This window comes from Osmerus eperlanus, chromosome 15 (genome assembly GCF_963692335.1).
Source record: "Osmerus eperlanus chromosome 15, fOsmEpe2.1, whole genome shotgun sequence".
NCBI lineage: Eukaryota > Metazoa > Chordata > Actinopteri > Osmeriformes > Osmeridae > Osmerus > Osmerus eperlanus.
The window spans coordinates 2,756,209-2,779,251 of record NC_085032.1 but is presented as its reverse complement, the minus strand read 5'-3'; the positions used below and the strand labels follow the sequence as shown (position 1 = coordinate 2,779,251).

Sequence of the window (23,043 nt, the reverse complement as noted above, 5' to 3'; positions counted from 1 at the left end):
CTATTATTAGACAGCAAAAACAGTCAAACATTTTTTTAAGTACACAACAGGTTAAATTCTGTAGATCCATCTCATTCTAATTATTCATGTCTAGGAAAATCTATTATGCATTGCAAATTGAATCTTTTTTCATACTGAAGCTGTAACCTTAATTACTGCCAAAACATTTTGAAGCCCTATACTCTTATACTAATAATTGGGTGTGCTCAAGCCTTCGGCGAGAGCACAACCTTTGTTCTCTCACATATATATTTATTTATTTATTTATTATTGTTTATTTTCGCCCCCCTAAGGATCAGTCAATATTTGGACTAAATACACAACGGCGGTGTCAAAAGGTTCGTCTTGGTAGCGATTGCGTTGGTTGTATTTTTATTTTATGTTCCGTTGCATGGTTTAAGTAGAAATTGCGTTTTTGTGGTGAAAAGTGAAGCTAACGGTGGCTAATTTGCTAGCCACAGTCACTGATGTTACTAACGTCACTACGTCACTAACTTCACGAAAACACACGTGACTACCTGTAGCAGAACATTCGTTTCACGTCTGTTAACATGGGGGATAGCTAGGCTAACTATAGTTTTACTGCAAGGCAGCTGCAGGAACGCCACAAGCAAAGAGGCCAGGGTGATAACTATTTACTCATTTTACTTTGTGATGTGAAACACAATTATGAAATGTAATGTACAATATTAGCTGATATTATTAAGGAAGGGGACCACATCTACTTTTGGAAACGGTAGTCTACTATTTCATTAGCCTCTGTTGCCCGGGCAACACATACTACAGTGGTCTATGATGCATCTGTTTTCAATCTTTAAAATAAACATTCCTCACAAATACATTTTCGTTGTAGGATTTATTATGACATTACATTACAAGTAAACGATTTGTGGGTGAAATTATCATTACCTGTGGTTTCAAACCAGTGTAGCTCACTGCAACGCTGTAGCCTACGCGAGACACTACAAAAACATCTACACAACATGTTCGGCACTCCCCTTACTTAAATCAAAAGTCTAACTACTAACCTGAAGTTCATTGCCACAGCCTAAACTTTGTCAATCTGTTCATGAAAATAATTAATTTCAGCCTAAACCGTACAACGGAACGTTAAATCCAATTCAACCAACACAATCGCTACCAAGACAAACACAGCAGAGTAGTCTAGTACTGTACTGTAGTAGTAGAATTTACCGGGGCAGCTTCTCCACACAGGGCTATATCGCATTTTGCGTTGTTACTGACAATGATCGCTACCAGTGAGCTTTTTATGAATGAGCGATTTTCCACTAAATAAATGTCAAGCTTATTTACGTTTTTGGGGGCATATTTTCAGTTAGCAGATGGTACTGTTTGAATCGCGATTCCATCTTCTACTGCCGGTAACGTCGTAGAATAATCTTCAAAGGGGGTTCTTTATTAATGAATGAATGCAATATGAGTAGGCTAAATGCCTGAAAATATCACGAGAAGGGAAAACTTAAAAGGACATTTAAGTCATAGAGATTAGGTCCATTTTTACACCGGTCTGCCAAATTTATTCGTTTTGATTCAGCTATGAGGCTACCTCTTGCAGGGGAAATGAGAAGACATCATATTTAATTCTACACTTCACTCGTATTTTCAGTTGTAAATGAGCAGCACAAAAAAAATGCTTTTAAATCTATGTAATGTTTATAAATAATAAGTATGCATTTTAATATAAAATATTCAGATATATCAGTTGTAAAAATGTCATTCAAAAACGGACCCCTGTGCAACCGACGCAAGCAAGCACACCCTACAATTTCCCCAGAAATTGTACACTCTAGTTATCAATTGGAGTATTAATGGAAAAAACGAAAAAGCTACTTGAGAAAGAAGCAGACAGAAGGGTTGCATTGTGCATTTGAAGGTTATACTGTCAAACTGACTGAAGAACAAATTAAGGACGTGAAAAAATGAAGATAGCGTGGCTCATTGGCTGGTCAATTCCCATGATGCAAGGCGGTAAATAATGTAAAAATTTGCCGATAAGTTTGCCGAAATACAAATGTAACTTCATGAAATTCGTTTTTTTTATGTGTCTGCTTAGAATGTAGTGTTTTGTTGCGTGGTAATTGTCATTGTTGTGCCGGTTTACCATTGTAACCATGAGTTAAATGAGTGTTACGTTTCATAAATGGATTATTTCAACATTAGTCTACACACAACAATTAGCTTCTTTCAGCTAAGAATCTGCAGTGTCACTTGGCAAAGGCCCCCGTTCTCGCTAAGTTACGCAAGGTCAGCGGCGTGTGAAGGGCCCCTAAACATTAAGTAATTTGACATTTATTACGTTTATTTCTTGACGTACTTACATGAATTGAAAGTGCACTTGAAAGTATTGCAAAGTATACTTTGAGGTACTTTAGGAATTATACTTCATGAACTAAAAGTGCACTACACAGGTTACTTTAGAGTATTCCAAAGTATACTTTGAAGTACTTTAGGAAATATACTTTATGAACTGAAAGTGCACTACACAGGCTACTTTACAGTATTCAAAAGTAAACCTCAAATACACTATAAGTGTACTTTAAAGCGTACTAAAAGACCTAAAAAGTGGGCCAATTCAGTTTACTTGGTACAAAAATAGTATATAAATAAGTACACTGCTAGTACACTGCTAGTATACTCTTAAGTACCATGATAATAGTATACTTACAAAATAAACTTGAAGTATACTTCTATGTGTGTGTGTGTGTGAGCTACCCATCCAGTATAGAGCTGTGTAATGATTGGTCAAGTCTTTTCTGCTCTAATTCTAATTAGCAGAAGACTGGGAGGGGGGGGGCTCAGCTGTGATACAGGAGCAGCATAACATACACTCCCATACATACACTTTCAAAACCTCTGTCCCAACCTTTGTCCCAAGATACTCTAGTTCTGGTGAGGCAGAGATCTGTCTTTAAGCTGCACTATAAGGATCCCAGTGTGTTTGTGTGTGTGTGTGTGTGTTCGACGGGCGGAGGAGGGGGGCCTGAATATGGGCAGCCTGACGAGTCGGCTCAAAGTAGCGGAGATAAAGAGTTGTGACGGGAGGAGCAAATAGAGGAGAGAAATGCGGGGCTTTCTGTCTCTCTTTCTGTCCGTCTGTTTCTGCTTTCCTTCTCTCCATCGCTTTCTGTTGGTCTGCCTCGCTCGCTGTTTGTTTCTCCCTCCTTGTCTCTGTGTCTGGCAGAGGAAGTCCGGCCTCCCCAGGGTTAATCAGGGCTAATCTCAGCTGCTTGTTCTGGTCTTGGTTCAGGTGAAATATTTGCTTCTATTGTATCTTGTGTTCTGACCCAGAACTCATTTATAGCACCTCAGAAAGTGCCTCATAATGTCACAGTGGGGTTTGCCTTTTTCCTTTTTAAAATGCTCACAAAGATGTCCATAAGGGTTGAGGTTCAGTGATTGCAGAGGGAAAGCAATGCAAGTTAGCACTTAAGGATGCTCTGATCTGATCGGCGCCGATCCATATCGGCCGATATTCCCATTATCGGTTTTGATCGGCGTTCTCAAAACGGCCGATCAAACATGGCCGATCAGATGACATAACATCTGGAGAACTACTATCAGAGACGTTTCAATAAAGCGTTAGATAGGCATTTCAGGCCACCAATGGTAAGAAATGATTCTTTAACCTTTAGATGCTTGAGTTCTAAATATTTCCGACGCTTCCAACAGAGTTTGTTTTCCAAAACGGAAGCTAGCTAGCTTTAGTTAGCTTCCATTACCTAGCAACCTAGCATAATACTCGTAGCAATGCTACTACCTGCTAGTGTTACTTGTTAGCCTCTAATTGTAAATTTTGAAGCCATACTATAGCGTTTGTCATAGTTTTTGCCTATCAGAAAATAGTCGGTTGGAATTTTCAGAATCGCACATGTGCGACGTTACTCTGTGAGACCCGCATTCGAACAAAAACAGTCACGGACAGCCACTGCTTTTTGTAAGGCCAATAAAGACCTCTTTCCTGCTCTCGCACAAGCAGCACGAGTCTTCCTCTCCGCACCTTGTACAAGTGTAGATTATGGCGTGAAATTAGTGCCAGGAGAGCGAGCTCTGTAAAAACGATTTGTAACTTGCAAAAAAGATTTGTGTCTCTGTAGAAAATGATTTGTGTACTTGCAAAAAAAAGTTTTGTGTCTCCGTAGAAGAAGGCAAGATTTGTGTACTTGCAAAAAAGATTTGTAACTTGCAAAAAAGATTTGTCTACTTGTAAAAAAAAAATTGTGTCTCCGTAGAAGAAGGCGGGAACACTGCTCCCAAAACCATCTAAGCCAATCAAATATAGCCATTTCTGTGTCTAGTATCATTGGACATTTTCGTCTGTCTATCACACAAAGAACGTCAGTGAATAAGAACAAAACTAGAATGCTGATGATTTCAATGGAGAGTCATTTGGTAAGTAGTTCAAAATATCCATGGGCATGTACCTTTAATGCAACATTTAAAGATTATTCAGTTAGCACACTCTTAACAGTATAAATAATGGATAAGAGTCGTAGTAAGTTGAATAGTTTTTTAATGTAAATATGTATACGGATATTTAATTAGACGACCAGTCATTAAAGATCCTGTAAAGTGGACCTGAAAACGAGTTTTAAGTTCGCCACACCACAGAATAATGTGTTATTAACTACCCATCCAAATTTGAATGAAAAAATAACACCGACAAGTATGTTAAATTAGGCTTTGAAATTGTGAAAAAATCTGCAGTCTTCTCTGCTTGAGACTGGGGGGGCGTGTCGCCTGAAGGAGCTGAAGCTCCGCCCCTCGCTAGTGCCTACCTCCGACCCAGATAATAGACGATATGTCAAGCCGAACAAAACCATATAGAATTTGAATTTATTTGTTCAATGAGTGAAACATACAGATGCATATAAATGAAATGTCCCCCTGAGCTGTAACAGTAAAAATGGACACCAGAGACAACAGACTGAGCTCTCCAACTAGGCTACTTCTAACACATTAGCTACCATTTCACCAAAATACCATCATTCTACACCGAGTAGCCTAATATCAATTTAGCGGTTTGCACTAACTCATTGCAGAGATACCTCTGGAAAAGTTATCTAGTATAATTATAACAAGCACACAGAACAGTGATGAACTGCTGGCAGCGGTGGATTGTCCAGGTGCGACCGGGAGGAGGAACGGCCGGGAGGGCGATGCTCGGTACAGCTCTGCGCTGCAAGAGAAGCCGCGTGTCCGCGAACCCCGTCTGTCTCTGGTCCATGTTAAAACTATCCGCTGTGAAATGGTCCCTGCATTTAGTCATTTAGCAGACTCTCTTATCCACTACAGAGGCGGCCATCTATCTATCCACCTATTTTTCCTTTCATTATCAATAGGGAATTTCAATGGCATTGCAGCGCAGCTGGAGTTCTTGCATCCAGGGAAGATGCAGTTGCGGTTGGTGGGAGACATCCAGAAGCTAGCTAGCTAGCTGATGTAGGCTACAATAACAGTACAGCAGGAGGAGCCATTCAGTGATCTGACGTAGATAGGGCGAAATGACGTAGATAGGGCATTTTTTGGCCCCGCCCATTAAAACCTGATCTGAAAACTGAAGAGAAACTTTTCTTCGGTCTAACTCTACATTTCAGTGCGACAAAGTTTTAGCGCTTTGCACATGCTTTCAGGAACTCATTTCACACGTATATAATGTACTTAGAAGCAAAACATGGAATTTACTTTACAGGATCTTTAAACCTGGCATTAGTTGGACAATGTGCAGCTAAATGGCAGGGAACTGCCGCGAAATCACTCAATATAGTTAGTGGTTTTCATTCGAAATGAAAGCTGGCAGTAAATAATACACTCTAGAGTGAAAGATCCATATCTTTTTAATTTTTTGCGCTTAACTTTCCCAGCCAACATTTGAGATTTATCCAGTGTGTCCAGCTCATGTTTAGTTTAGCATGGCGAATACACCAACATTGCAGCCGGTAAGCATCATACTAAGCGTTCACAACTTTACATGTTTTTTAATGTTGGTGTATTCTGACTGGTCGTCTATTTACATTAAAAAACTATTCAACTTACTACGACTCTTATCCATTAATTTATACTGTTAAGAGTGTGCTAACCGAATAATCTTTAAATGTTGCATTAAAGGTACATGCCCATGGATATTTTGAACTACTTACCAAATGACTCGCCATTGAAATCATCAGCATTCTAGTTTTGTTCTTATTCGCTGACGTTCTTTGTGTGATAGACAGACGAAAATGTCCAATGATACTAGACACAGAAATGGCTATATTTGATTGGCTTAGATGGTTTTGGGAGCAGTGTTCCCGCCTTCTTCTACGGAGACACAAAACTTTTTTTTACAAGTACACAAATCTTTTTTGCAAGTACACAAATCTTGCCTTCTTCTATGGAGACACAAAACTTTTTTTTGCAAGTACACAAATCATTTTCTACAGAGACACAAATCTTTTTTGCAAGTTACAAATCGTTTTTACAGAGCTCGCTCTCCTGGCACTAATTTCACGCCATAGTAGATAGCGAGCGACTTTTCAGCACAGCAGGACATATTTTAGATGAGAAGAGGAACAGGTTGACTCCTAAAAATGCTGATATGCTTATATTTATCAAGGCAAATCTTCCAGTGATGCTGCTTAATCAGAAGTAAGGTTTGAATACTCTAGTATGCCCCCTCTCCGAGTGAGTGAGTGCGTGAAGTGAGAGAGTGAGTAAAGGATGTGAGAGTGAGTGAGACACTATACAGATAGATATACATGTTTTTTTGTTTTTTGTTTAATTGCTGACTTCCTGTGCACCTTTTATCTTTATTCTGTCTGTTATCTCCTCCTAAATGCAGACAAATTGACTTGAAACTGACTGACTTGAAACATATTGGATATTTTGCATATTGTTTATGTTGCAGTTAAGTTTGTATTATTTTTCCACAGGAAAGCTACTGTATAAGCTCCAAGTTCTCTTGAGAGCCTCTAGAGAGTGGAATGTTGCACATGTGATTCTATTGTTGTGATTTTTATTTAAAGATTTATATTTTTATTATTATTATTTAATATTTATTATTATTTACACATTTTATAGTAAGCGAGAGAGCTTCTACACTGGAATGTTGCACGTTCCCTGCAATAGAACGGATGGTTGTCAATTCAAGATACTCTTTCGTCTTGTAATTTAAATACTTAAATACAATACCAATGTTGTTAAGAATAATTAATTTCATAAATAATGCTACACAATAAATAGAATGCTTCAATCGACACTGTGATTGGTGATCGGTATTATCGGATCGGCAGATACTGATTTCAGTGATCGGTGATCGGCACCAAAAAACCTGATCGGAGCATCTCTATTAGCAATCCTTGCTCTTTATTGGACACCTGGCACAGCTTCAGTGTGTGATGAGAAATGTTTTCCTGACTAAAAAACAATCTTCTTCCACACAACTATAACACAGTCATCTTTTGAACATGCTTTTTTTGCCCAGGGTAGGACGTACCTGGTTCAGATGGGCAGGAATTGTGGATACAGATACTGCTCCATTCATTTATGATGTTTGCTTGATGTACTGGCCTTCTGATGTTGTGGTCTGCCTGGGTTTGCTTTGGAGTTGTTTTTTTCCAGAAAATCTGTGTGCTTTGAACTGCTCCTTTAGAAATATTCAACTTGGCTGCAATTTGGCTCTGGGAATGATTTTCAACACTCAGGAGAACAACTTGTCCTCAAATTGCTTCACTAAGCTCCTTTGACATGATTACAAGAGGGTATTTTAACTGATGTCCTTCTTTAAAAGCCCTAACAGGAGTACTAGTTGAAGCACTAGCAGAACTACAATAATATAATTAATAGAAGAGGTCATCTTTAAAAGACAAATACAAGTTACAACCTAGGGTGCTAGGATGTTACCCTTTGATTGACATATAAAGGGTCCAAACAATTTTGAAAATGTATAAGCAATTGTTGAGTGAAGAGGACATCCATATAAATCAACAATATATATTTATATAAATAACAACGTAAAAACTTATATACTTAGATATGCAATTGATTTAACAAAGATACAGTACCAGTCAAAAGTTTGGACACATTTTCCCGAAATTGATTGAGTTTCTGTGTAAAACTCAATGTACAAAACCAGTTGGTAATGGTCATTTATATAGGACTGTATCATAAATGTAGTCCTTGTCTTTCTTTCTTTCAGGCTTTTGAGGACATCTATATTGAGCAGAGAAAGGTCATCAAGGTGATTTTGGAGTATGCAGACAAGATCTTCACCTACATCTTCATCCTGGAGATGCTGCTCAAGTGGATTGCTTACGGATTCAAGAAGTACTTCACTAACTACTGGTGCTGGCTAGACTTCCTCATTGTCGATGTAAGTATCCACATATCAAGTCATTACTCTCTTGCATGCCAACGATGAGTGCGGTGATGATGTTGATGATGTGGTTGGCTGCAGGAGAGCTCTCCTGATGCAAGGCTGTCTGTGTGAGCACACCAGATCAGCCGGTCTGGGTGGTTAGCTTGTCTAGTCTGAGTGTGAGCAATGTCTTGAACCATTGTTTGGTTTCACACTCACTGTTGTCTGTAGAGCCTCTTTTGTACTGGTCTGTGTTTGTGACACTCCGTCAGGTCTGGCAAGCTCAGGTGTGCTCAGGTAGAAGTGAGACCCTGGGAGGCATTCTAGAATGCTCAGCGACCTAACCAACTTCCTCCAAAACAGTTGTCCAATCAGGCGAAAGCAGCGGCGACCTCACAGTCCTCTGGGTAGAGACGTCACATAAACAGGATGTTTTTAGCCTCTCTGTCCTGAGGGAGGATGAGGGGAGCGGAGAGGGGGATGGAGAGAGGGGCAGGGTTAACAGAGATTGAGAGAGAAGAAAAAGAGAGTGGGGAGAAGAAAAGGGAGAGAAAGAAAGACAAATTAAAATAAAGACAAGACTCCATGTCAGTTGTTCTCTACTTCCCATCTCTATTGGTCTAGAGCAGACAATGAACCAATTAGTGTTCTTTGTGCAGACATCCACAACACCCATGGTAGACAGAGATGGAGAGAGGGATGAGAAAGAAGGGAAGGAAAAGAGGGGTAAGAGAGAGAGAAGAGGGAATATACAGGGTGTGAGGGATGGAAGACAGAAAAGGTTAAAGCGTGAAGACGGACATTAAAGGCAGAAGGAAACAGCATCTCTGTCCCTTTTTTCTTGTCTTCTACCTAATCCGCTCCTACCATAGGCATGTGTTGTTTTGTATATACTCCAGAAAAGGGGGCATGCTTTGTAAGTGTAGTAATCGTTTTAGTGGAGGTTCAGATCCAAGGGGTGAGGTGAAGAGTGGAGTGGGGTGTGCATGTCGACAACCCAGACGTGCCAGTGTTCCAGGTCGATTTCCATGGTGATCCTGCTTTCAGTAGAAACCTGATTGAGTATCTTGATGCGTCCTGAAATAGTCCAGTCTGTGTGAGGGCGCCAGGTCTTCATCACCTACAGCCCTGTCCACCCCAAACAAGAGGGCTCACTCTTTTCCTCTAAATGACTCTCCCTCTTTCTTTTTCTGTCTCCCTCTCTCTTTTCCTCTAAATCAGCGTTCCCCAACCACCGGTCCGCGGACCGGTACCAGTCTGTGGGTCATTTGGTACCGGCCGCACAGAAAAAAAATAATAAAATGTTTTCCTTTTAATTGATTATCAGAGTCTGAAAGACATTTTATTCTGAAAAATGACCGGATTCTCTCCTTCTCCGCGGGCCTTTTCCCCTGAGCAAAAAATCTCTGCAAAGATGTTTGTTTACTCATTTTTTAGCAAGTTTGTGGGCTTCATTGAGCGGTAACTATCACACGCGTATCTTCCTCTTGACACATGACACGTGATAGTTACCACTCAATGAAGCCTGTTTGAGACAACAACTCTGCTGGTGTTTTGGATGTAGGCTGAATATCCTGACATCGCCACAAAAGCACTGAAAACCCTGCTTCCATTTCCAACATCCTTTGTGAAGCAGGATTTTCTGCCCTGACAGCAATCAAAACAAAATCACGGAATAAACTGGACATAAGGAACGCACTTCGGGTGTCACTGTCGTAGCTTCGTCTCGTTTACCCACAACAGTGGGACTGACAGATCGAAAGCTAACTAGTAACAATATAACGATGGAAAACCAGGCTAAAAAACGTAAAGATGGGGCTGAAAAATTAAGAGACAAAAAGACATCACATTCACTAGACGAGGTTTTACCAATTGAAAAACGGCTGTTTATACATAAAGCTAAAAAAAAAAAAAAACTCAAATCAGCAACAACAAAAAATCTCACGGGCTGCGCGCGCTCGCATTAAGTGTGGAAGTCGCTAACTAGCATCACATCAAACCCAGAATGTGCATGCATTAGCAGGGCAGCTGTGGTGGCGTAGGCCTATACGGAGGCCGGTTCTGGTGGGCCAGTTTGGATCAAAGTCCAGGGCCTATTTTTCCTCCCAGTCCGTCCCTGCCGGTCGGTGAAAATATGTCTTACATGAAACCGGTCCGTGGCGCAAAAAAGGTTGGGGACCGCTGCTCTAAATTACTCTTTCTTTTTCTGTCTCCCTCTCTCTATCCCTCACTCTCTCTTTCTCGGTCTCCCTCGTTCTATCCCTCTCTCTTTCTCTGTCTTCCTCGCTCGATCCCTCCCTCTCTTTCTCTCTCATTCTGCCTCTATATTTGTCTCTCTCCCACTCTCTCTCTCTTTCAATTGCTTGCGTGCTGCCCCTCTATCTCTCTATTCACTCTCCTCCACACATACAATAACAAGTGTGACGTTAACATTTTCTTTCCTCCCTTGAGGCAGAGAGGGAGGGATTCATTAACTGAACATGACACAGCACACATTGCTACAGACCAACCACAACATCACACACACATCTGATGTTACTGCCACAATAGCACACACATCTGATGTTACTACTACAATATCACACACATACATTTGATGTTACTGTTACGATATGACACACATCTGATGTTACTACCACAATATCACACACACATTTCATGTTATGTCCTACATTATCACACACACACATCTGATATTTTTACACTCCACCTTTACCATGTCTGGCAGAAATAAGAAAGGAGAGATGAGAGAGGTTTAAGGCTTCATAGCCCAACTGCTCACAATGTTGTCAACATGTCACTTTGTAAATGCAGCGGGTCAACTGCACTGTTTAGAATGAAAAACCTAGGTATGATTACATATCATTTCATGTTGAATTTCCCAAGTTGGACATAAATTGATTTCCTTAACATAGTGGAATCTGGTTTAGAAAATAAACCCAACTGATGCTCTTTAATTTGATTCAGTGAATCATTTACATTTATTCATTTAGCAGACGCTTTTATCCAAAGCGACTTCCAAGACAGAGCTTTACAAAAGTGCATAGGTCAATGATCATAAACAACAAGATAGCCCCAAAAACATTGCGGCCAGCCAAAACATGAAGCATACGTTGTGAAAAGCAAATAAGTGCCAATGGGAAGAAACGTAAGAGCATGTAGTGTTGAATCAAGTGTTGATGTGGTTCCCTCAGTGAGTCATTTACTGTGCTGTGGTTCAGATCTCGGTGCTGGGACTGATGGCCAGTGTGGTCAGTATTGACCAGATCAGCACCATGCGTGTGTTGCGGACCATGCGGGCACTGCGGCCTCTCAGGGCTGTGGCCCGGTTCGCTGGAATCAGGGTAAGCTCCCCCCACCCAATCCGGAGCACCCAGTACCAGACGCTGGCTGTTGTAGAATGGTAGTAGACCTGCTGCTTCGGGTGGCTGGCTGTGGCTTCAACTCTGCATATTCTCTCCTTCCAAGTTAGACGCCAGGACAACAGTCATCCAAACAGTTCACCAAACCCTTTCTCTCCAAATTATTTCTCCAGGTTAGAATATTTTTTCTCAGAGCTTGTTGACTTGCAAATGGAGAACTGCAGACTAACATTTTACTTCCAGAGAGGCTAAACAGAAGTATGCATCTCTCCTTTGAAACATTCTCTTTTTTTCCTGCAGATCACTGTTAGAAGCCTGGTAGCTAACTCTCTCTTTGGTTAGCTTTGTGACACACTAAACTACCTCTCTCTCTCTGTCTCCCTCCAGGTGTCCCTAGTAAGCTTGACTGCTTTCACATTAGGTTATCTCTCTGTGTCTCTCCACATGTCCCCACATAGCTTGGTTGCTAACACACTAGGATATCTCTCTCTGTCTCTCCAGGTGTCTCTAGTTAGCCTGGTTGCTAACACGCTAGGCTACTCAGATTTTGCTGCCATCAAATCCCTCCGAACCCTCAGGGCTCTCAGGCCTCTCAGAGCCCTGTCCAGATTTGAAGGCATGAGGGTAAGAGGCTCTCCTTCCTGTTCTCTCTCCCACATCCTCCATAGTTCCATTATTTCCGTCTTCCACCACACTCTCCCCTGACTCAGCATGGTAGCAGCTAGACCTTTTCCTCCCTTCTCTCTCTTTCTTTCTCCCCACCTCCCTATCCACCTCTATTTCATGGCTCTAGTATCTGTATTGTGCTTTCCTTATTTCTTTGAACAATCTTGTAGAGAAAGGGGGATTTTTGGTTTGCTTGTACCCAACTGAAGTACTATTAGATAAGGATGGCAGGGAATTAACTTGTTAATAATATTTGTTAACTAGAGAGGGTACAATTTCTGGGAAAATTGTGAGGTGTGCTTGCATCGGTTGCAGCTGGGGCAGTTTTTTACACCACCTCTAAACCTATTGTTTACCTACCTGCTATGTGGCAGCCTCACATAGTTCAAACAGTTGCATCAAAACAAACTAATTGGGCAATCCTGTGTACAAATGACTTAAACTTCCCCTTTTTAAGCATTTACTCATGTTGCATTCATTCATTAATAAATAACCCCCTTTGAAACAAGCTTTTCCCAAATACGCGTGATACAAATGATAGTTTTAGCTTGTAACGTAAGTATATTTGCAGTAGTTCAACATTGATCAAATTGTTTTATCATCTGATGGATGCCTCTGTAGTTCACAAGAATCACCAGTTTGATCCCCGTGTCTGCCAAAAGTATTTGCTTCAAATGGTTGAATTTCTAGCAAACGAATACCATTACCATTGACAGTAAATAATGAATCAAACTGCCAGTGAAAGAGTCTGACTGAGGTAAACGGAAATACAGTACTGTCCAACTGAGCTCACATTATCAATCAAAATACAATTTAAACACACCCCATGCAAGAAATCGAGACAATAGCTGGATGCAGCAAGCTCATATCTACAAACGCAATGATCCTGGATGTTTTTGGTGTAGTATTGAGTGAAATATTAAATTTTAAAGAGACTTCAACGTAGTGAAACCCGCCTCGCGCGTATCCACTCCAATCGTTTGGATATTGAATGGCATCGATTGCTCTACAGGACTTATGATCATCATTTGATACCCCTCTTGTGGTTATTTGCTATCAGTCCCACCACAATACTAGCTCAACAGTGCAAATACAGGGAAAACAAAGCTGACTAAGTATTAACTAACTGGTGGGTAGCTATTACTGTAACTGGCTAACACAGCATCCTGTGCTTTGGAGAAGTGGATTATCTGCTACAGAAGAGCACCCCCTAGCAGGCATAATGTACAATTATGTACAATAATCCACTTCTCAGCTAACTCAACTCAGCTAACTATGAGTAATAATAATACTAATGACGTGTGTGGGACTGCTAACCTGAAGAACAACGTTTTTGTCATCTGTAACTAGCAATGCAAGAGCAAAGTGACTTAAGACGTGTTGTTCACTGAGTCAGTCTCCACTGACTCACAGCTTGTATTGATTGTACAGGCCTTATGAACATACGCATCATGGGACGTCATGGCTTTGTGTGACGTCCTGACGTTTCTGACTGTGGCTAGCTAGTTAGCTAGCGTTAGCTTCACTTTTCGTCACAAAAACTGAAATTAAACGAAACGTTCGCGCGGATACTAGCAATACAATCGGGACCAAGACAAACGTTTGGACACCGACGTTGTTTATGTAAAAAAAATCAAGGGAAGAGTTAGGATGGGGAAATAATAATAAACTAGAGAGGGTACAATTTCTGGTGAAATTGTAGGGTGTGCTTGCTTGCGTCAGTTGCACAGGGGGGTCCGTTTTTTATGTCATTTTTACAACTGATATTTCTGTATATTTTATATAAAAATGCATACTTATTATTTATAAAGATTACATAGATTTATAAGCATTTTTTTTTTGCTGCTCATTTACAACTCAAAATACGAGTGAAGTGTAGAAAGAAATAGATGTCTTCTCATTTCCCCTGCAAGAGGCAGCCTCATAGCTGAATCAAAACGAATACATTTGGCAGACCGGTGTAAAAATTGACCTAATCTCTATGATTTAAACGTCCTTTTGAGTTTTTCCCTTATTGTGATATTTTCAGGCATTTAGCCTACTCATATTGCATTCATTCATGAATAAAGAACCCCCTTTGAAGATTATTCTACGACGTTTACGGCAGTAGAAGATGGAATCGCGATTCAAACAGTACCATCTGCTAACTGAAAATATGCCCCCAAAAACTTAAATAAGCTTGACATTTATTTAGTGGAAAATCGCTTTCATAAAAAGCTCACTGGTAGCGATCATTGTCAGTAACAACGCAAAGTGCAATATAGCCTTGTGTGGAGAAGCTGCCCCGGTAAATTGTACTACTACAGTACAGTAGACTAGCTACTGCTGTGTTTGTCTTGGTCGCGATTGCGTTGGTTGAATTGGATTTAACGTTCCGTTGTACGGTTAAGGCTGAAATTAATTATTTTCATGAACAGATTTACAAAGTTTAGGCTGTGGCAATGAAGTTAAGGTTAGTAGTTAGATAGACTTTTGGTTTAAGTAAGGGGAGTGCCGAACATGTTCTGTCGCCGTTTGACTTCCTACAGCTGTGTGAAGTGCTGTGCGGTGAAGTGCCTTGCCCAAGGACACAACGTCATTTGGCAGAGCCGGGGATCAAACCAGCGACCTTCTGATTACTAGCCCGACTCACTCACCGCTCAGCCACCTGACCTCCCTGGTAGCGATCATTGTCAGTAACAATTGCAGGGCTAAGCCCTGTGTGGAAAAGCTGCCCCGGTAAATTCTACTACGGTACAGTACTAGACTACTGCTGTGTTCGTCTTGGTAGCGATTGCGTTGGTTGAATTGGATTTAACGTTCCGTTGTACGGTTTAGGCTGAAATTAATTATTTTCATGAACAGATTGACAAAGTTTAGGCTGTGGCAATGAAGTTCAAGTTAGTAGTCAGATAGTTTCACCTATTGAAAGACTTTTGATTTAAGTAAGGGGAGTGCCGAACATGTTCTGTCGCCGTTTGACTTCCTACAGCTGTGTAGATGTTTTTGTAGTGTGTCTCGCGAAGGCTACAGCGTTGCAGTGAGCAACACTGGTTTGAAACCACAGGTAATGATAATTTCACCAACAAATCGTTTACTTGTAATGTCATAATAAATCCTACAACGAAAATGTATTTGTGAGGAATGTTTATTTTAACGATTGAAAACAGATGCATCATAGACCACTGTAGTATGTGTTGCCCGGGCAAAAGAGGCTAATGTCATGCTAATGCTTCAGTGAAATCGTAGACTACTGTTTCCGAAAGTAGATGTGGGCCTACTTCCTTAATAATATCAGCTAATATTGTACATTTCACAATTGTGTTTCACATCACAAAGTAAAATGAGTAAATAGTTATCACTCTGGCCTCTTTGCTTGTGGCATTTCTGCAGCTGCCTTGCAGTAAAGCTATAGTTAGCCTAGCTATCCCCCAAGTTAACAGATGCGAAACGAATGTTCTGCTACAGGTAGTCACGCGTGTTTTCGTGACGTTAGTGACGTAGTGACGTTAGTAACGTCAGTGACTGTGGCTAGCAAATTAGCCACCATTAGCTTCACTTTTCGCCACAAAAACTTAACTTAAGCCTAAACCATGCAACGGAACGTAAATAAAAATACAAGCAACTCAATCGCTACCAAGACGAAACTTTTTATACCTAGGTTGTCTATGTAGGCCAAATATTGACAAAGATTTAGGGGGGCAAAAATAAATAATAACTAGAAACGGCTGTTCCTGCGAAACAGCAGTGAGAATGCTGAAAACCTGAATGGGGATAGCTGACCATGCTAAAAAAGCGGAAAATGTTGAACATTTAGTAGAAAATTATAAGGTGAAGCACCTGAAAGGTATTTTTGAAAGGGGCTGGAGCTGGACGAAGGTATAAAACTACAGAAAAGAGAAGAAAAATTAAAAAAGAGAAATAATTCTGAAGATTTTGAAAATGTAGCAGAAAATTATTTGCTGGAGTTTCAAAAGGCCTGAAATGTATGTTAGAAAGGACCTGCAGCAAGATGAAGGCAGAAAAAAAGTACAGAAAAGAGAAGAAAATGCAAAAGTATGGCAGTTGGAAGGTACTGCTGTGAAAGGTATTTTTGAAAGGACCTGGAGCAAGATGAAGGCAGAACACAGAAGAAAAGAGAAGAAAAGAAGAAGAAAAATGCAAAACAATAAGGGCAAAAATTCAGAAAGATGAGCTGCAGGAAAATGTGAAAATTTAGCAGAAAACCAGTTGCTGAAGTCTGGGTTGAACGAATTTGAAGGTAAAAGGACAACACTGGAATGACTTGAACTTGGTGGAAAAACGTAGCAACCGTTGGTCATTGGCAACAGACTGGCAACATTTCTAACCTAGAATCTAGGTTTCAGGTTCAAGGTGGAGGAGAAACTAATCATGTGTGCCTGCACACCCAGCCCTGTTCAGACACTTAATTTAAGATGACATAAAAATATAAACTTTTAAATTCAATCACGTCACATTACGTGACTTTGTTGGTTGTGCAACTGCAAAAGCTACTTGAACTCAGATTAAAATGCTGCTGCAAAAAAAGCTGAACTACAGTATTGTGAAAACGGAGAATATATTTGAGTAAAGACAAGTTACTTAACATCTGTGTTCAATATCGTCAATTAAAAGTAAAAACTTTCCAGTTACGAAGCGTTTGTTCGTAGGATTAACGCCAGCTGCAGCAAACACTTACCCCAGCCCCGGGTTGGCTGTTCGTGACGGTCAGCTATGACAGTCTTGAGCCTCGATTTTTGCAAATTTCTGTGAAACTTGCTAAAATAAAAACGATCTAGCTAGATTATGTACACTTTAAGCTCAATGTACATACCTTGTTTGGCCAATTTGGTCGATTGTGGAAAAGAGGTCGAACCGTTTTTAGTTATGGAGAGCCATCGCGCTAGCTCGACTATAGGAGAGAATAACAGAAATGTAGCTAGAATCCACACCTCAAACAAGTTAACCTAGACGCAAAACTATACGTCCAATCCAAAAAAAATAAGGATATTTTCCGAGACCCAAGACTCTGCCGAAACCAGAGATATCCTTTATATGTCTGTGCGGTCAGAAATACAACTCTACCGGCAGTTTCAAAAACGTGTACCCAATTCTGCTTTCATGGTGGGTGTCTGTTTGGTTGCCACGGTGATGGCGCAGCTGTGATAGCTAACGAGCTAGGCAGAGAAAAAAACGAACATTTACCTAGCATCCACACCTCAAACAAGTTGACCTAGACGCAAAACTACACGTCCAATCAATAAAATGAGGATATTTTCCGAGACCCAAGACTCTGCCGAAACTAGAGATGTCCTTTATTTGTCTGTGCGGTCAGAAATATGTCTCTACCGGCAGTTTCGAAATCGTCTTCCTTAAATAATTTGCACAAAAACCTTAATGTCTTAAAAAGTATAAAAGTGAGAAATACCAAAAGTCATAGCCAACATCTCCTGAAGGAGCGGAACGTTTTGATACAAAAATTGTAGGAATCGGTGAAAGTATGCAGAACTAGTTAAAGGCCAAAAAACGGCGGAAGAACTAAGAAGTTGATATAATAATAATAATAACTAGAAACGGCTGTTCCTGCGAAACAGCAGTGAGAATGCTGAAAACCTGAATGGGGATAGCTGACCATGCAAAAAAAAAGCTGAAAATAGTGAAAATTTTGTAGAAAGTTATAAGCTGAAGCTTCAAAGCAACCGAAAGGTATTTTTGAAAGGGGCTGGAGTAGCATTCCAACAATGATTTGAAAGGATTTACCATTACTTTAAAAGGGAGAATAATTTGCACAAAAACCTTAATATTTTAAAAAGTATAAAAGTGAGAAATGAGAAAATACCCGCAAGCTGAAAGCTGAAATGAATTTCAAAAATGTGTGAGTCACACAAAAGAGGCAGTGTGGAAGCTGAACTGCATCATCTAACAAAGCTAAGAGCTAAAATAGCCTACAATGCGGGAGAAGCTGAAAGCTGAACTGTTAAACAGAAGAAGTAGGCTAGCTAGTCGTAACAAGAATATTATCGTTTTAACAGCTGAAATTATAGTTGGGATAGTAATAGCAGTAGCAGCATATCATTGAGTGCGTTTACTCGGCTTTGTTAGTAGGATTCAATGTGTTGATTGAATGAAACATACAGCAGAGCCGATACAGGAAGACACGGCGACACTTTGTTGCAGAAGGATGATGGTGCAAGTTTTGTCCGTGGAGCATACAACGATTAATAAAAAAGAATCATGTAGACGCGTTTATTGAGTAATCGCATAACTAATTACACATGTAAACGGAGTAATCGTATAATTGGCATAAACCGACAATTGCTAGTAATCGGGTTTCTCATGGTCAAGTAAACGCACCAATCACCTGTGTGAGAGACTGAGTGGTGCGTGTCTGTCGTTGCCACAGTGATGGTGCAGCTATGATTGCTAACGCGCTGAGGGCAGAGAATAACAGAAATGTATCTAGAATCCACACCTCAAACAAGTTAACCTAGACGCAAAACTGTACGTCCAATACAAAAAATAATGATATTTTCCGTGACCCAAGACTCTGCCGAAACCAGAGATATCCTTTATATGTCTGTGCGGTCAGAAATACAACTCTTGGCAGTTTCGAAAACGTGTACCCAATTCTGCTTTCATGGTGCGTGTCTGTTTGGTTGCCACGGTGATGGCGCAGCTGTGATGGCTAACGAGCTAGGCAGAGAGAAAAACGAACATTTACCTAGCATCCACACCTCAAACAAGTTGACCTAGACGCAAAACTACTCGTCCAATCAATAAAATTAGGATATTTTCCGAGAACCAAGACTCTGCCGAAACTAGAGATGTCCTTTATTTGTCTGTGCGGTCAGAAATATGTCTCTACCGGCAGTTTCGAAATCGTCTTCCTTCTTGCTTTCTCTGACGAATTTTACCCACCTCTCCATTGAAGTTGGTGAGAGAATTTGAAAGGCTGCTCTCGCTTCAAGGCTCATAGTTGAAAATCTGTAAATGTGAGCTCTTTAGTAGTTACATTGGCTGAAAGAGGACAATTTCTCCTACATTTTAAGGTATAACTTGTTTCTGTAAGTTAAACTATATGAACGTTAGAGGAATTTGTTTGACAATTTAGTTGAATATCAGAAAAAGAGCAGCCAGCAGAGTGTGCCACTCTGCTTGCTGCTCATTCATAAAAATCAAGAAGGAGCAAACATTTTAATGTATTTCAAACTGTCATAATTCAAAATTGGCTGAATATTTGAAAAAGCTGAATCATTTGGGAATAGCTGAATGTCTTGTGAACATTTTAAAGGTTGAATGGTGTCTCTAGCTGAAAGTATGCTGAAGTAGTTACGTTTGAAAGAGGAGGAAGCTTTTTAATGATTTGAAAGGATTTACCATTACTTTTAATGGGAGAATAATTTGCACAAAAACCTTAATGTCTTAAAAAGTATAAAAGTGAGAAATACCAAAAGTCATAGCCAACATCTCCTGAAGGAGCTGAACGTTTTGATACAAAAGTTGTAGGAATCGGTGAAAGTATGCAGAAAGGCCAAAAAACGGCGGAAGAACTAAGAAGTTGATATAATAATAATAAAGAGAAACAGGAAAACAATAGTGAGTATGCTTAACAGCATTCTCACAATAATAATAATAATAAAGAGAAACAGGAAAACAATAGTGAGAATGCTTAACAGCATTCTCACAATAATAATAATAATAATAAAAATAAAGAGAAACAGGAAAACAATAGTGAGAATGCTTAACAGCATTCTCACAATAAAGAGAAACAGGAAAACAATAATAATAAATATATATGTGAGAGAACAAAGGTTGTGCTCTCGCCGAAGGCTTGAGCACACCCAATGAGTAAATAATTATCACCCTGGCCTCTTTGCTTGTGGGGTTTCTGCAGCTGCCTTGCAGTAAAGCTATAGTTAGCCTAGCTATCCCCCAAGTTAACAGATGCGAAACGAATGTTCTGCTACAGGTAGTCACGCGTGTTTTCGTGACGTAGTGACGTTAGTAACGTCAGTGACTGTGGCTAGCAAATTAGCCACCGTTAGCTTCACTTTTCGCCACAAAAACTTAACTTGAGCCTAAACCATGCAACGGAACGTAAATAAAAATACAAGCAACTCAATCGCTACCAAGACGAAACTTTTGACACCTAGGTTGTCTATGTAAGCCAAATATTGACAAAGATTTAGGGGGGCAAAAATAAATAATAATAATAAATATATATGTGAGAGAACAAAGGTTGTGCTCTCGCCGAAGGCTTGAGCACACCCAATAAATAAAATGAGAGAATATAGGTTGTGCCTTGTCAAAGGCAGGTACACCCAATAATATATTTCCATACCATTACCTGTGTCCTTGATCACTAAACAGACCATTACATATTTTATACGTAGGTGAGATTTTTTTGATCAGGGTCTCTGATCTCTATGGAAGCATCTTCACTTTTCTTAATTTGTTTAGCCGAGACCATGGAGTTTAACCACAGTAACGGCATAGAACACGGACCCCCACTCCCGCTGTGATGTGCCTGGAGTTTGGAAAGCCTCTCTGGAATCAGACCTCACTCTTTTGCTAGTTCAAAAGCATATGTTTAAAAATGTGAACAGTTCATAGCCGTATCAGTTCAACTAACTTAGTTCATCCTTACCTGAAAGTGTGAAAGATACGTATGCAGAGAACCGGTTACTTTAAATGCAAAATAATAGACTTATGATCTAAATGGTAAAAATATTATTGTTAAATTAAAAAAAGAACTATAAAACAAATCAATATAAAACATACCTTAACATTTCCAGAAACAGTATGCACAGCAATACAGCTTTCAAGGATAATCTTTTTTGTTTATAAGGTTATCACCACTCCTCAGAGCATGGGGATTGGAAGGTGCAAAATACAACAATGGCCTCCACCGGGTGGGAGGGAATACCGTCCCCCCTTGTCAGAATAGTCATCAAGGTGCAAAATTAAGCGTCAAGGGGTCAAGTTGATCAGATCTACACTGATTCAGCCCTACCCCGTACACCTCTCTCTCTCTCTCTCTCTCTGTCTTCTTCCTCTGCCTCCCCTCTCCCCGTTCCTCCTCATCTAGTGTTTCCTCTGACAGTATTACACTGTATCATTGCATGTGGAGTATCTCTCCTCCATTTACCTCATCCACACTTCACCAGGTGTTTGTCCAACTCATAACTGCTAAAGCCTAACTGGACCACTACCAGCAGTATTATAATATGTGCATGTGTGCTAGCTGAGTGCTGAGCTTCATCTTGCTGCATCTCTCCTGACTTCCTGTTTCCCCCATACAGACACCTGCTTTGTATGTCTCACTGATTCAAGTGTGTCAGGATTACTACAACTCAATGTTGCACAAGTAGCAACCAAGCTAATTTAGCTATTCAAACTGCATAGAACACAATTAAGTAAAACAAGTTTACAGTAATTTGCATTGCAGGGTCTCATATGGGACATATAGGGCAGGCAACTCGACTATACAGTGTCCTGAATTATTATTATTATTATTATTAGTAGTAGTAGTAGAAGTATTACTGTACAGTACTGTAAGTAGCATTATTGCACCACAGTACAGCAATTTTAGTAGTATTTCTGCCGAGCAAGACTGTAATGTTAATAATAATAATATTAGTAGTATTACTGCAGTTGTTAACTGTAATTGCTTCATGTTTGTCAGCATTGTGTATTCAGTTCTTTAATGCTCAAACCTCTTTGATGATCCCTGAAATTTGGTCTCTCTGACACAGATTAAACCTGGTCCAAAACCACAGCAGATTAAACCTGGTTCTACACTAAAGAAGCTAAACCTGTTCCTGGACTACAACAGATTAAACCTGTCTTAAACTAGTACAGCAGATTAAACCCGGTTTTAGATTACAAGAAAATATCTGTGGTTAATCTAGTCCTAATCTAGGATTCTTTTGTGTTCATAAAACCAAGCCCTGATGTCCCTCCTTAGAGAACAGATGTTTCCTGTCCTTGTAACCCTGTGTTAGACCCAGCCATGCTCTCTAGTAGGGATGTCATTTACTCTGACAGACAAGGGAAATTACATAATTTCCTTTGACAGCAAGTGAACATGACCTCACTTCCTCTCACTGGGATTTGCATGGCTTTCCATTTAGATTCTGTTCTACTCTGCTCTAATGGCACTGTACTGTACTCTATGGAACTCTGCTGTATTCTACTGGATTGTACTTTACGTTACTCTACTGTACATTATTCTACTGTACTCTATGGTACTCTGTCCTGCTTTGTTTGACTAAACTCTGCTCTGATCAGTTGTCGTCTCCTGTTTTGTCCTTTTCTTTCTTCTCATTTATCGTGTGTGTATGGTGTGTGTGTTTGGTGTGTGTGTTTGGTGTGTCTCTCCAGGTGGTGGTGAACGCTCTCATAGGGGCTATTCCATCCATCATGAACGTGTTATTGGTGTGCCTCATCTTCTGGCTCATCTTTAGCATCATGGGGGTCAACCTGTTTGCAGGGAAGTTTGGGCGTTGTGTGAATAGGACAGGGTACATCTACGACGCCTCCTTCGTCAACAACAAGACAGACTGTCTGGCGCTCAACAACACACAGTTCTACTGGAGCAAGGTCAAGGTCAACTTTGACAACGTGGGAGCTGGCTACCTTGCCCTCTTACAAGTGGTGAGGCCATGGAGCAAGTTTTTGCTT

The 23,043-nt window shown here is 40.2% G+C and overlaps 1 protein-coding gene across 1 annotated transcript in view; it reads left to right on the top strand.

The window, feature by feature from the left end:
* Window positions 1-23,043, top strand: part of LOC134035327 (sodium channel protein type 5 subunit alpha-like) — a 214,378-nt gene that overhangs the window by 188,022 nt on the left and 3,313 nt on the right. Inside the window, exons 22-24 of the mRNA XM_062480326.1 lie at window positions 8,195-8,368; window positions 12,217-12,339; window positions 22,744-23,016. Coding sequence (XP_062336310.1) covers window positions 8,195-8,368; window positions 12,217-12,339; window positions 22,744-23,016 — 570 coding nt within the window. The remainder of the gene's footprint in view (window positions 1-8,194; window positions 8,369-12,216; window positions 12,340-22,743; window positions 23,017-23,043) is intronic.